Source organism: Mesitornis unicolor, unplaced genomic scaffold (assembly GCF_000695765.1).
Source record: "Mesitornis unicolor isolate BGI_N332 unplaced genomic scaffold, ASM69576v1 scaffold13284, whole genome shotgun sequence".
Classification (NCBI taxonomy): domain Eukaryota; kingdom Metazoa; phylum Chordata; class Aves; order Mesitornithiformes; family Mesitornithidae; genus Mesitornis; species Mesitornis unicolor.
In genome coordinates this window covers 25,353-40,902 of record NW_010182120.1, presented here as the reverse complement: position 1 = coordinate 40,902, position 15,550 = coordinate 25,353, and the positions used below count along the sequence as shown (strand labels likewise).

The window sequence follows — 15,550 nt, the reverse complement described above, 5'->3', positions numbered from 1 at the left end:
CTCGCCCCCACCACTGGTTCTTCACCCCATGTCAGCCGTGGGCAAGCGCTGGTCCAGCGTTCCTAGGCTGACGGGCAGCCCGGCTCCCGTCCGCAGGCCCCTGGTGCTGACCCTGCAGCGGTGTGGGAGGACGGCTACACCGCCGAGTGTGACAGCCCTCCGTGCAGCCGCCCCAGAAGATGGAAGAGAAGAGAAGTAAGCCTTAAAAAAAGAAAACGTTTTGCACGGTCGTTAGGCAGATCTTGTGAGGAACTTTTATAGGCATCGGCATTGTTCATTTGGCCTCTTTTTCCAGTCAACCAAATGAAATTTCTGTGCCTGAATGAATGGGAATGTTTTTTTTAGTTATAGCATAGAAAAAATTGAATAGGTTACTTACTTATAAGGTGCACTTTATGCTCTCCATGTCACTAGTGGTGATAGTCAGAAATTTGGTATCTTCAAAGTGGCTGAGGAATGCTGCCTTATTTTTCCTTAGTGTTATTCCACTGGAGATAACTTGCTTTATCTTGCATCCATTGAGAAACAGATTCAGTAAATTTTTTTACCTAAAAAAGCTTTAATTTTTCGTAAATAAATTAGTTTAGTGACAGAACTGCTGTACTGACAGCATTAATTAAAAAAAATTTTAAAAAAGGAAAAAAAGAAATGTGAGCTAATAGGAAGTGTGGATTATGTAGGCGTAGCTGAATATGCAGGAAAGTATGGGTCATCTCATGACAGCTTCATGCTTGAGGGATAATAAGAAATGACCCACGTGGAAAAAATTTCCTCACACAGCTTGTTTCATTTGAGTATTCTTCAGCTAGATCTTGACAAGACCTGGGATGACTGTTCAAAAGTGGATGGTTATTTCACCCCAGTGCTTTCTCACACAGTGATACCCGCTGTAGTATTTATTTGTATAAATTTTGAAAAATCAAGTAGCTACAACCATTTTAATTTCTCACCTGATCTCTTACCTGCTTGTCCATTCTGCACCTCTTGCAATCCTGTGCGACTGCTTTGAAGTGGAGAACCTTACCAGTTCCAGGGAGGAGAGGATTGAAGGTAGTGTAATTTGGATTTATGAAATGATAACCGGAAGACAATAGTTTTGCCTTTTATGCTGTATGTGTAAGATGTCAGCAGCACTACAGGTCCTTTATAGGAAATAGGCACTTGAGTATTTTTTCCGATAGCTGGCATAAGTAGGCCTGGCCTTGCCTGTTTGTTTCTTGTTCTAGCGTTATGCCTCTGCACAGTGCGGAAAAAAAAGAGCTATATGGCCACAAGGATCATATTTTTCCCTAGAAAACATACCAAAAATATTGATGGGATGGGGTAGTCAGCTTGTGTAGCTAAGGGAGGTTACAGTTATAAAGACATTTCCAAATGTCTTTTATTTAATAATACGGTCAGTTCATTCAGTTGAAAATATTTTCCTGTGTCACTTCTCTGAGTTCAGTGGTGATTAATTTATAGTGGCACCGATTTGCTGGTGTTTGGAGAAAGGCTTCCACAGCACCCTTTGAAGGCATGCTAGAAAAGTTACTTGAAGGCAGCATCATGAACCATCAGAAGCTGCTCCAGTTCATCACTTGGCTTCTGTTTCACTTTCATGATTAGGTTTAGGAGTAGACTTGTGAAGGTTAATGCCTGCAAAGGAAGACAGCTGTCCTGGCTGGTTTTTCAGAAGCACCTCCCAATGAAATGAGTGGGAGCCTTTGAAAAGTCCACTAGGAGCTACTTGTGGTTTTACACTTCTTGGGACCTGTACAGATGTGTAAACGGAAATTTCCATTTCAGGGGATTTGAGGACCTTTTGGACACAACTGGGAAGTGGAAGAGTGGATGTCATATTTGAGCAGGTGCAAAATGTGCTGCTGTTGCTAAAGCAAAAGATCAAGAATGGAACTGCAACAAACCAAGGTTTGAAATCCTTGTAATGATTAAGCTGGACTGCAGGGGAGCTGTGGCCTGCTTTGTGACGGGCTGTGTGATATCCGCCACAATTCAGATACCTCTGAATTTAAATTACTTTGTAGTTGACGTTTTTAAAGACTTCTAAAAATATATCTGCTTTTAAAAATAGACTGATCGTTTCAGGTGCCTTTTGCCAGTTTCTCGCTTTAGCTGTATACTTTTTCAAACAATGTGTGGCTTTTAAGTACATCGAAGTGAAATGTGTTTTCTTGAGAAGTAATGAAGTATCTGCAGTGCCTTGTGTTTTGTTTATCGTCAGAAGTTTTAGTCTTGCAAGCTGATCTCATTGAACTGAACAGTTTTGGGGTGGGATTATAATCATATAAGTATTATTTCATGTTGGAGACACCATTATATCTTGAAACGTTAGTAGAAAAATGTGGCGGCAATGCATTTAAGAGTCTGATTTTCATAGAAATTAGTTTCCTTTACCTGTGTCAAAATGTCTGATAAGCCTGAAGCAGTACACAGGTTTCTCTTTATTGATTTATTTAATTCAGAAAACTTACTTTTTTAAATTAAGTCACCGATGTAAATGTAATCTATGGACCATATTGGGGTTTTTTGTGCAAGAAAATGTACAGTAGTGTAAGATGCTTTCAAACTGATATAGCCACCCACTCGGCATTGTGCTACTTGCTCTAAATTGGTAGCACAATTTTTTGTTTCCTTGAGCTCCCACATCTTGACTTTTATGACAAAACATTACAGCAGTGCATAGGTAAAAGTTGAACTTGAATACCCAGATGACACAATGAATCTGTGACATAGTTAAATTTGAATTTTTCTGTGCTTCATTCTGTAAACATTTCAAAGTAAAATGTTAACATGTATTTTGCTGACATTTGTCCGTCACTTTGTAATATTTATTGCGTGGGGTAAGAGGTTGAGACAGAACTGGTCTCTCTGTGTTCTTTCTATCTTAAGGCCATTTCCACCAATTTAGGAGTAGCATTAATTTGGTCTGACAAGATCCAGCCCTTCTTAACTGGAAGATGACTGGTCTGATGACAAAGCAAAGAGAGAAACTTACAGAAAATTAAGTTTACGTATATTACTGGAGGCTGCTGGTTTGTGTGTGCTTGGAAACATTCCAGCAGCTTTCCAAAAGCCGGAAGATGTTCAGTACTGATTCACAACTACTAACATGAGCTGTAATTTCACTGTAATTCATAGATGTGCCTATTAAGGACTGTGGTGCAAAAGGTTTCTAATAGTATGAGTCTTGCAGTGCTCTAGATTAGCATACAGAAACAAGTGTCTCTGGAGGACTTAAGTTTGGTTTTCCCTTTTAGTAGTCCCTACTATCATTACTTAAATTACACTTCATATCTGTTTTATTTTGGTTTTTGCACAGAATGTTGGCAGGCTTGGGCACTGGTGAATGAAGCTAATCTAGGTGATCTCTTAACCTTCACAAATGGTATGTGCAACTCGATTGTATTTATTTGGTATGTGGATTTAATATGTCTTGTTTTGCTCACCAGGAGCTTATTTCCCTTCACTGAAATCAATAAAATAGATCTGAGAATCTTGCTAGCATTACAAGGGAAAAAAATGTAATTATTCACGTCCTCAGGTGCTGGACAGTGGATTCTCACCTGGGTTTGTACTTCTGTGGGTTTTGTGTTTGTGTATATGGCTTATACCAAGTGAAGAGAGTTTGAACTCGTAAGCCCTGATGAACCTGAGCTCACTGCAAGCAGAGTGTTCTTGTGCATGACTCCACAAGCTGTAATATACCCTGGCATCCTTCTACCTCAAATAATGAAGAGAAATCTGTATGGGTGTTTCATATGTGTGTTGTCTTGTTGCACTTTGAAAGCTACATGGAAGATTTTAATGTGCACATCACCTGATGGTCTGTGAAAAAGGGCATTTCTGCCTCAAGTTTGTCAATGCACACCTAAGTTTTTCCCTTTTCGGGGAAAGGGAAGGAGAGAGAGGGAGAGCGAGGAGAAGCAGGAAAGGGAATGTGTGTTGTGTGTTAGCTAGTCACTCACTTGCATGCCTGTATGCAAACACATGACTTCTATAAATGTTATAAAAAGCAGCTTCTTTTTTTTCAGTAGGACACTTGCTAGCGGGCTCTTTGTTAGCTGTGGTTCATAGCAATGCATTGTTTTTAATGTATTTTGGCAATTATCTCTTTAAAAGGTAACTAAAGTAAGTTCAGTTATAAATTGAAATGTGGATTGCTGAAGTTTTTGCTTGCATTCAAATTTCAGTGAGTGACGTGTTTGACGGAGATGGCATCCAGGAAACCAAACCCAAACTGCAGCATCTTCCTACAGATGAGAACACTGCAAACTCTGTAGAAGGTTCTCACAGGTCAGTGTGGGTAATAGTTCCTTATTTGACATATTCCTTGGTGTATTTGAGAGAGATTCTAATCTCTCTCTTATATTTCTTAATTCAAAGTTTTAAACCCAGTTTTGAATCCTGACGGTTTTCAAAGTGAAAATATTTTTAACTTGACCTACATACAAAACCTGAGGTTTTGAGTGGACTTGTCTAATTTACCACGTGCGAACATTGCAGAATAAAACAAGGCATTTGTTTGTGAATAAAGATCCATTAGTATTACCAAGTTTATCAAGGTTAGGACTTAGCAGTTTTTAGTTCTCAGGTTTTCACAGACTGTGCAGATTGTCAGGCACATGACAGTCTCTTTGTGTTTAGCCTCAGGTACTGACTTGGAAGATGGGGGTAAATATATTGTTGCTTTTTTGTTTTTTTAGATGTCTTTTCTGTATTTTAGTATGTAAGTTCTTTCTAGGAAGAAGCAGTTGCCTTTTTAATGCCACTGAACATGCCTTCATATGATTTTGGGACAGTACTACAATGCAAATAGTGATTCAGTGAGACCCTTGAACTTCTAACAATGAGCTGTTTCTTTCCTGTGCTAATACTATTGAACCATTAAAAAACTGAGCATTTTACTGGTTGTCTGAGGTGCTGCTCTTTTTTTTTTCTTTTTTATTCCAAATAGCAAAAAGGAGGAGGTGGAAGAAACAGATTCGGAGAGTAAAGACACATCTAGTAATATTCAAGATTTACCTTTAAACCTGCAGTATCAGAACCACAAATGCTCTAGTGCATGTCTTGCCAGCAGAGCAGTGAGCTCCTACAAGGGCGAAAATCCTCTTAAGATACCAATCCTGCTTCACTTTCAAAGATGCCACGCAAAAGCAAACTGCCTTTCGAAATCACTGGATGTGAATTACAAAGCTCCTTGTGGTCGAAGTCTGAGAAGCTTCCAAGATGTGCAAAGTTACCTGTTTGAAACAGAGTGCAATTTCTTATTTGTTGATCACTTCTCCTTCAATACATACGTACTGTTGGGCAGGAACACCATAAATCCTGAACCCCTTGTGTTTGATTTTGATATTAGCAATGGAGCCGAGTCTGTGCCCATTTCCTTCTGTAATGATCTGGACCGTGCCAGATTACCTTATTTCAAATATCGGAGGACATCGTGGCCACGTGGATATTATCTCAACAATCTCTCCAGCATGTTTGTTGATTCATGCAACTGCACAGATGGCTGCGTTGATAGGTAGGTAGAAAGGTCTAATCCCAGACAAGTGATGCGTGGTGCCTCAATAGTAGGATGGTGGTGGAAGTGTGAAGGCACACAGTACCAAACAGTGCCAAATAATGAGGGACCAGCACTGCTGAAATATCTCTGGTAGTTGTCTTATGTCATGCTTTGTGTTGACTGACACTACTATGTCTTTGTATTCTCCAGAATTTGGGTGCACCTACCCATCCAGCCTATGTCGTAGGGAAGGGAGCAATCAGTGGGTGGATTATTGTGTTAATTTCCCTTTCTTCCCAGATTGGCAGCACTTCTCCTCCAAGCTGAGCTTGGCAAGCGGATCTCTCAGCTCTGGGAAGAGCTGAGAAGGGAAGCTCTTGTGCCAGCAGAGGAGGGCTTATTTTCCTGGCAGGCAGGGAAGAATCGTGTATGATAACCTCTGCTGCAGCTGCTGCTGTGGGATGGTATCCTGGAGATGGGGTGCGATAGCCTGGAGAGATCAGATCATTTGGGACTTAGAAGGTTACTGAAAGCAGAGGAAAAAACATCCCTGTTCACAGCCTCTACATCCCATCCTTCCCCTTGTCTAAACAGAAACTATGAAACTGTGGTCACAGAACACATTTATGTTTGAACAGTTCAAATGGTGTTGCTCATTGTTGTCTTTTTCTAACGCCCAGTAACTCTGGGCTACTCTGTGAGAACCTTCTTCCAGTCGACATAAGCAAGTTCAGTGATAATTTTGTCTGCTTTCTTCAAGGCTGTTTGTCTTTGACCTGATCTCTGCCTGTAGGTGTTACTTGGTTTTGAACCCATTTTGTAGCTAGGGCAGTTGCATATGCTGGTGTGCAGTATAATTGCCCATGACCCAAAAAAAGCTTGAAATCACAGCCTGGCATAATGAAGCTTCAGTAATTAAAGTTATTTAGTTTCAGCTGTGCAGTGGGGAACAGCAAGCACAGCAAGCTGCTGCTTTGCACTGAACTCCCCTCCAGAGTTGAAGTGCTTTTGATGTGCAGTTATGGGGTTCAGGATTTAGTCCATTGCTGTTTGAACAAATGCTGTGGGTCTTTGGAGTTGTCATGACATAAGGTGGTGAAGACCAGCATTATTGCTTGAGTTCTCTGATTCACAGTGTGAAATTCCTTATTTCCTGGAGACTAGGGTGGGAGGAAGGTAATGAAGTAGTGGCACAGGATGCTGTGCCAGAACAGGTAATTTTCATTCATACATTCAATCCATTTGACAGTGTCCTCTTTATAATAAATTTCTGTTGTACTTCAGCTGTTTGCGTGTGCCTTTTACAGAGCTTGGCAGAAGAATGTGGTTGGGTTGGAGAGAACATAATTATTGTAAAGCACACATAACCAGGCAAGAGACAAAGAGAAGGGTACAGTGCCTGAAATGGCCTTGTGGAGTAAAAGCTAGGGGGGAAACATAGGTATATATAAAAGTGTGTATAATCAAGTACATTTTAAATTATCTAGATTTATGTTTGTTTTACGCTGCCCTAAATACATTCTGAGATGTTTTACTGTTATTTTTAGGTCAAAATGTGCATGCCTCCAGCTAACTGCAAGAGGCTGTAGTAAAATTTCTCTACCTCCAAATAGTAGAACATGCCGTGGATACAGTTACAAAAGACTGGAGGGACCTGTTCATAGTGGGTAAGAAAGACTGAACTGTTGACTGTTATTTTATTTGTATGCTCTTATTTTACTCCTGTAGTGTGAGTGCTACAGGACTAAAATAACTACAGTTCTGGATTACAGAAACCTCCTGTTTTTGTCACAATTTTACTGACAGATCAGGATGTTAAAAAATAATTAATGTGACTTTCCTATTAAGGAGGAAAAAACACTTTTGTACTGCAGTTACTACAATTTTCACAGCTTAGTTCAAGGTCAAAGAGAGTTTGAAGAATAATATAGTATTAGCTGGTCTAGGAGCTCAGGCCACATCTGGCCCATGTGCTGGTTCATTCAGACATGCCAAGGGGAGAAAGAAGAGGGGAAGGAAACCTGCCACAAGGGAAGGAGGTCTATCACAAGACCATCACAGCATATATCAACCAAAGAAGTGGGAAGCAGTAGCCACCCTTGTTTTTTTCCCTTTATCTTGTTCACCCATTTGCTCTGTAGGAAGCAAAGGAGAGGAATTGTACAAGGTTACTTTCTGCAATAGCTGAGGGCTGAACCCATGGGCTTAAGGAGCCCCTTTCAGTCCTTTGTTGCTGTGTGATGTTAGTTTATGGTTGACATGCAGAATTAAAGCTGCCAGTGAACCCAGAAACAAATGGGGAAAAAAAAAGCCCAATTGTGGATTCTTTTGGAAATACTTTGTTAAATCTTAAAACTCATGACAGCTGCAGTGAGGTCCAGGCACACAGGCTAAAATCTGTTCCAGCATAGAATGAAGTGCTTCATGGGGATTTCTGCTTCTGTGTGATTTACTCCTATAAAATAAACAGGATGCATTTATTTTTGTGCTCTACTTACACCAAAATCTTGTTGAAAGACTCTTAAAACTCAGCAATCAAGAAAGTCCTGAGCTTCAGAGCACTGCTGCACAATCAGTTTTAGCCGGAGTCTTTTCAGCAAGCTGCCGTATTAATGCTCAAGAAGGAAATTAATAATAGTAACTAATAGTAACTCTGTTTTGGTAATGCATTGTTTCATATTGCGTTTCCTTTTTCTTCCTCTTGACAGAATTTATGAGTGTAGCGTGTTGTGCAGGTGTGACAAGATGATGTGTCAGAACAGAGTTGTACAGCATGGCATTCAAGTCAGGTTGCAAGTGTTCAACACAGAGAAGAAAGGCTGGGGCGTCCGCTGCCTCGATGATATTGACAAGGGGACGTTTGTTTGCACTTACTCAGGTAACAGGAGCTGACCTGGGGAAGATGCATAGCATAATTCTCCCTCTCCTGTGGCCTGTGCCCTGTAATTTTTTGTTGAGAACCAAACAGGGAAATACCAAGTTGGAAGAGAAGTGAGCCAGCATAATCTTAGCTTGCAAGATGATTGAACAGCCAAAAGAACCTTGAAAAACTCTGCAATGTGATTGTGCCAGACAAACAAAGCATTTTGGAGCAAAGCCTCTCAAACGTTTGATTTTTCCCTCACAGGTTTGTGCATCCTGTGCCAGGGCTAGCTTTCCTTCGATAGAAATGCATTCATATTTTGCTTTCCCAAATAATGTTCTTGCGTTTTTTTAATGTAAGTTTGAGCTGCAATACCAAGTGTGACCCATCTTAGCAAACAAACATTTTATTTTTTAAAAAATATTTTCTTTTCCTTCCAGGCAGATTAATGAGCAGAGTTGAAGTTCAAGTATTGAGAGATGCTGATCAAGAGCTGAAAGAGAAGAGTGCTGCGGATGACAGAGGGCATGCCTCTTTTTTCAAAAAAAGAAAACTTGACAGTGATTGTTCAGACTCTGTGATTGAGCTACTACAGACTGACAAAAATGACATTCTTGAGAAGCAGAAATCTTTGTCTGAGTTTGTGGATAATGAAAATAAGTCAACCCTGTAAGTTTACCAAAGCAAACATAAGCATAACAAAACAAATATTCTACTATTATAGAAAGTTCTTTGTAAAACTCAGAGTAGAACTGAATGTCCTCAGCTGAGTCTGGGGGTTTGGTTTTTTTCTTTCTCAACATTTTTGTTAATTGCTGATTTATTGCTTCCAGTGGGATGGAATTTTTCCCCTGTATTAGTTTTACTTACAGTGTGCACCACTTGGGCATTTTCTAGAAATCCAGTTCATCTCCCGGATGCACTTGATCTGTTCAGGGCATTAATTCTTATGCTCATTTGAAAGAATTAATAAAAGATACTTGAGATAAACGATTTAAAGATACTTGATGACACTGAAGGGTCTGATAACAAATTAGCCACTAACTGTCCTGTCCTTTGTGTCCTTTGCTTCCAGTCTCTAAACCTCTTGTTCTTTGTAACATAACGTTTTCTGCTAGGATCCTTAACCTTTCCCATTAGGTGTCTGACCGCACCTTGCCTTTGCAGTGAATCATGCAGAAGTTTTGGTCCTGTTTTCATTTTAAAGTTAGGGTCTTACAGCCTATCAGGACTCCTAAAATAAAATTGCTGCAGAATAACTGCAAAGCCACAAAATAAAATGTGGCTTTGTCAATAGCATGCTGTAGTCTTTTCAGAAGGAAGTCAGGAGCTTGTTTCCTTAAACTGTGTTCCTTGCTCTGCCGCACTACTTTGTGAGCGCTCTCTTTGTACTACTCAGAAATGATGGCATTCTTGCTCACTTTTTAGTGGAAGATTATTGTGGATCGAGAAGCACCATGAAAACGCAAATGGAAACTTGTAAAGACACCTGCCAGTATATTCTCACTTGTATTTCAGTACCCTGGAAACCTAATGGATTCATAATTTTGTAGATTATGTATTTAGCAGCAATCAACTAGATTTTACTTCTACTAAGTGCCACTACTAAAAATTGCAGGGAAGCACAGATTCAAAGTTGCATTTACTGCTATCTTAAAACTCTTAAACAATGTAATCATGTCACAACTTCTTGTGGCTGCTGCACCTTCTGAATTTACAAAGGGATTTAAACCTTAAGAAAGCCTTGAAGAGTAGTATTTGTTGCCATTATCAGCACCCCAAAGAAATACCATGATGGTTTTTTGTGACAAAAAAACACATAAATGTTTTCGGTTGAAAGTTTTCTTGATTAAGAGCTGTTTCTTATTGCTAGACATTGTACAGATACTAAGATATTGTACAGATACTGAAACTGGTGTTTTCTTCTGCACTTTGATCATAATCCAAATGAATGCTATTTTTGATGTTTTAAATCTGTATGCCAGATACGGCTTCCCATCCTCCTTCAACCTTCTGATGTGAAGGAGTGAGGCTCTTTTTGTGGGAGAGTATTTTCTCTATCTGTCATGTATGTCTATCTCCCTCTCTGTCTCCCTCACTGTCCTTTGTCCCCGCAACATCTTTGCTTTCCTGTTTGAAAGCTACACTGTCAAAGATGTTGCAAGTGGTAGCACAAAAAGTACAAAACACTGTAGGTCCTGTGTTTTGAGGTGATCTGAGCTAACAGTAGTTAAACAACAGATAATTTGGTTCTCAGCAGGAGAACTGGGAAAGGATGTAAAAGCAGCTGCTGATGTCAAAAAATGTATGAACAGCACATATTTTATTACAAATACTATTGAGAATCTAATCAAGGTCCTCAGTTCTTAAAGGCAAAATAGTCACAGAACTTGGGGGGAGGCCAGACTGCAGGCTCTGGTGTAGTTTGTTGTTTATGAACTAGAGACTCTTAAAGTGCATTGTGAGAGTTACTTATGGCTCTTTGTCTTTTCTAATTTCCTTCTGACCTTTCCGTACAGAGTTCATCCACGGAATTTAAGTATTCCAACTGTGAGAAGGCCTGGAATAGCTATTTTTCACAGTCAACAGCTAAAAATGGTAATAATAATAAGGGGCTTTAATAGATTAATTTTTCAATGTGCTGAATATGTATATTAATGTTGATCTTACCCATTTAAATAGCTTTAATGATATTTTCTCATGGAATTGTGTCACACTGTGAGCTAAACTGGCGTGCTGGAAGCTATACCGCATCTCTTCTCTATTATCAGTCCTTCAACCTGTTCCTTGAGAGTCTTAAGAAATCATTCTCCTCCTCCACCCCCTGTTGTAACTAACTGCAGGGTTAGTGGGTCAGAGCGATAACATTTTTGTGATGTCTTCCCAAAGAATGACATAGCGAGGAGAGAAATAAATCTCAGGAGTTGTACGCAGTTTTCTCATGCTGTGGCACAGTTGGAGGAATTTGATCTGACCTGGGTGTGAAATGTTGCCTGCAGATATGTGCAAAGGAGGGAATCTGGGGTAAAATTACTCTGTAGGTTTCACTGGTTTCATTGCACCTAAAAAATTAATGTGGGATTTTCATGCTAACATTGGGCATTCTGGAGACCCCGTAACTAATCACCTTTTTGTGGTGGGAGAGGAGAAATCTTGCCACTTCTGTTTATTTTATTGAAACCTGTGTAACCTCATCTAGGTGTTCCTGCTCCGGCAGGGGGATTGGACTAGATGATCTTTTGAGGTCCCTTCCAATCCCTAGCGTTCTGTGATTCTGTGAAACTGTAAAAAGCATGTTTCGGCTTTGGTTCAGCAATTTACTCCAGCATGTTTAAATTCTGGTGAAATTGTTGGGTCTTAAGCATTTATTTAAATGTTTTATTGAGTGGGAAACTCCTTCCAGGTTGTTCTGAAGGAGAATTTCAAATAAAAATATATGTTGCACTGTAGTAAATGTATGGAATTTTGAAACTCAGCCATAGCCATGCATTACAGTAGGTTTGAAACTTCAGCCCTAGAGTCCTAAGACCCACTTGCTATCTTGTGTTAACTCAGAGTTACATACAGCAACAATACATCACAGCCTTTTCATTACCTTTTATTCTGTTTAAAGGAAAGTGATACACTGGTGCACAGTGCCCCCTCAAATGAAGATAATAATTCTCAGATTCATCATTCAAGCAAAACAAAACTAACCAGTGGAAGAAAGAAAGGAAAAGAAAGTAGGTTTGCAGAGCTTTAGAAATACTGCAAAACACAGAAGTGATCTTTGGATGCGGGCAGGCCTATCCTTAGAGTAGGGTGATGTTGCCCACATAATGCTTAGGCCATCTTAAGAGAGAGCAGTGGTACAGAAATTATTGCTGCCTTGCATAATAGTGTGTTAACTGGCACAGGGCAATCTTTTGCCTGTGAACTTGATCTTGGCACTTGCTTAATAGTCCTGACAGCAGCTTCTCTAATATAGTGCAATTGTGGGAAAGTCAGTCTTGCAAATCTTAATGTGTCACACCCAATATGTGTTCCAGACAACAAAAACTGAACAGGATATAATGTGAGGGTGAAGGGGCTCAAGCTAGAGAGGTGGTGTGAAACTGGTGATGTTTGCACGTGGATCTTGTTCCTACCTTAATTACAGTTTGTGATTCTCTCAGGAATTAAGGTGGAGAATGATGATAAAATGCTATGTGGAAGGAAATCAATTTGGAGTGGGATTTGAGAAGAACGAGAGACTAGGTCACTCACAGGAGACTTGAGCAAGTGCTTTGGGCACCACAGCAGGAAACAGTCTTTTGCAGGAGGACTGATGGGAGGCATGGAAAAGGAGAGTTGTGTTATGGACTTGCATATAGCAAGGAAGCTGCTTACATTTTGGGAAACAAAGAAGGGTGGGTGGGTAAGAGTTCAGGGCCAAAAAAGGGAAAGGCTTTGGCTTTAAACTGGTGTTGAAAAATAACTTGCATGTCCATTGCCAGAATTCCCTCGGCAGCAGAAGGAAGAACATCCAATGGAAATTGGACAGACGCAGCCTGCTGATGTGGACATGACAGAATGCAAAAGAAAGAGTCTGTCTCTGCAGTATGCTGATTGTGACAAGTCAGGTGTGCCGGATGACATATGTGTTGTGAGCCCATCTGAAAATGTACCGCTAAAAGCTGGCTGGAAAGAGGAAAATCAGAGGCAAGCAAAACAAGACACCTTTTATAAGGAAGCTGATGGTGACAGGATGCTTCTGAAGAATGCTAATGAAGAAAATATTTATGTACTAGATGCCACAAAAGAAGGAAATGTGGGTCGTTTTCTTAATGTAAGTAAAAAGTTGCATGTGTTCTCCTAGTTGTCTTAGCTTAAATAAATAAATAATGTATTTGCATAAACTGGAAAACTTTTGCATATAAACTATGTATGTGGTAGGTGCATGACAGGGCAGGCTGTGTGGTGCATACCGATTATTTGTGTGCATCCTGAACTAAAGATTCTCCCTATAAATTTCAGGAGGACAGCTTGATAAAATAACTTGGTTTTCCTAGGCAAAAGTGCTTTCATAATACGATGGAAATAATACTTTAAAGAGACATAGTTGCTGCAAAAATAAATGTCAATGACACAGAGTAATATAGATGCTGTGAGGGCTGGAGAAGGAAAGGAAGAAACTACCTTTACTAGTGACAGGTATTTGACACAAAGTAGGTTCTTCAGCCAACAACAAAGTGTTTCACTGTTTCTAATTCAAATATTCTGGTTTACAGCACAGCTGCTGCCCAAATCTCTTTGCACAGAGCGTGTTTGTAGAGACTCACAACAGAAGTTTCCCATGGGTGGCATTCTTCACAAACAGGTGAATTTTTGGAAGTTTAATGTTGTTTATTCAAGACACTAAGGGGAAAAAACAGTGCTTAGTTATTAGGAAATAATTATGTTAAGGGCAGGCAGATGCTTAGGTCATGAAACCATAAAACTGCCTTCTTACTGGTGACGTCTTATTGTGCATTAAAGAATGAACGAAAAGAGCTGCTGATTATCACTAATGAATTTTTCTTCAGTTTTGCACTGCAGTATAAATTGGGGAAGCTTACTTTTGATGTGCCCATTGCAGTGATAATTTTCTTCAGTGGAAATACAGGTTTAACTTGGCATGGTCATTTTTAAAGGCAAGATTCACTGACCCTTGTGTCTCAAGGAATGGCCAGGAGATCTGGGTCCCATAGGGCAGGATTGGACCCTACAGGGTCTTAAGGCTTGAGACACTTTGTGGACCAAACAAGCTGGCTCCAGGCCTTCTCCTCACACCTACCAAGAGAAGCAGGATTTTGTGCAGCCCAACACATCCTGGGGAGCTGGCATTATGATACTCGGAGGTGAAAACTTCCTCTGAAAGCAAAAGATGTGGGTCTTCCCTTAGTAGATGACAGAAGGGAGGTACAGAGAGCTGGTGCCACTGAGACACAAGCAGGCAGCAGCGAAACCCAGGAGGCACCTAGTGAGAAATACCAGAGAATTACTCTTCTTTGTAATACTCACATTTTATTGTGTTTTCCCTCAGTTGTCCCTCAGCATCTTAGTCTCAGGTATTTAATTTGGCAGTCTTTTGGGGCAATGAATTTCCTACCTTAGAAATTCCTTCTTTTTTGTGTGCTGTCAGAGCAGCGGGTTCATGAGGAGCATGTGTTTATTTCTGAGTTTTAAGCTTTGTGCACATAGTGTAATTGCATTAACACGTAGCTTGTCAGACCAAAGATGATAGTCTTCATCACCAGTGTATCTAGGGATCTGTTCAAACCTCAGTGATGCACTGTACATAATGAAAAGAACAAAACTGTCTGTGTTCTCATTTAGTTTTATTCACTTATGTGTTTTTTTCCTTTTTTTGCTTGATTTTTGTTTACCAGAATTAGACTCTAAGCTAGAGCAGGTTGTTTAGACTCTGACCCTATTGCACTGCTTGATATTATTTTCTCCTAGGTATGGGTATTTGCACTCTTCATAGTTCTGGTAGGCAAAGCAGCATGTGTGAGCCAGAGACACCCTGTATCTCTTGGTTCTCTTGGTTCTCTCCCACAGAGGCTCCCTTCCTCCTGTGATTTTGGGGTTTGTATGTGTGTCGTTGGTGACAAATTTGTAAGCACAGTATTGATTTCAGTTAGTTTCAATAAACTGACATAGTGTTTTATTTCTTAGGCATGTGAAAGCTGGAACTGAACTCACGTGGGATTATGGTTATGAAGCTGGAAGCATGCCAGAGACAGAGATTTCCTGTCAATGTGGAGTTCAGAAGTGCAGGAAAAAAACCTTATAGGCAAAGCTTTCCTACTGTCAACACATCATTTACCTGGAGATTTATATGCCGGAAGGGATTATTACACAGTGAACACTACACTTAAGTCTATGGTGCTAATTACATTCAACTAAAATGCCTTTCACCAGGTCATTTTTTAAATTTATATTTAAATGTCACTTTTGTAGTTTACAGAATTAGAACTGTTTGTCATAAGAACAAGCATCAAATTTTTCCTGGATAATTTCTATACTCCTAGTCTTTTTTCCACCCCCTCTCTTTTCATTTGCTGGTAAGGGGTCTCAGCTTCAAGCGGTAACCTTAAGAGGCGTCTAAGCTCAAGGGGAGATCACCGCCGTGCAGCCAGCCACTCAGCAGGGAGAGATCAAAGAAGACTCACTCAGGA

The 15,550-nt window shown here is 40.1% G+C and overlaps 1 protein-coding gene across 1 annotated transcript; it reads left to right on the top strand.

Annotated features, from left to right (window-relative positions):
• Nucleotides 1-28: 28 nt before the first annotated feature.
• Nucleotides 29-15,165, top strand: SETDB2 (SET domain, bifurcated 2). The gene is made up of 14 exons (XM_010183671.1): nt 29-146; nt 925-1,050; nt 1,789-1,911; nt 3,323-3,388; nt 4,194-4,296; nt 4,958-5,524; nt 7,054-7,173; nt 8,215-8,384; nt 8,810-9,038; nt 10,889-10,967; nt 11,983-12,091; nt 12,845-13,176; nt 13,619-13,707; nt 15,048-15,165. Exons 1-14 carry the CDS (start codon nt 29-31, stop codon nt 15,163-15,165), a joined length of 2,349 nt encoding a protein of 782 aa, XP_010181973.1.
• Nucleotides 15,166-15,550: the final 385 nt, after the last annotated feature.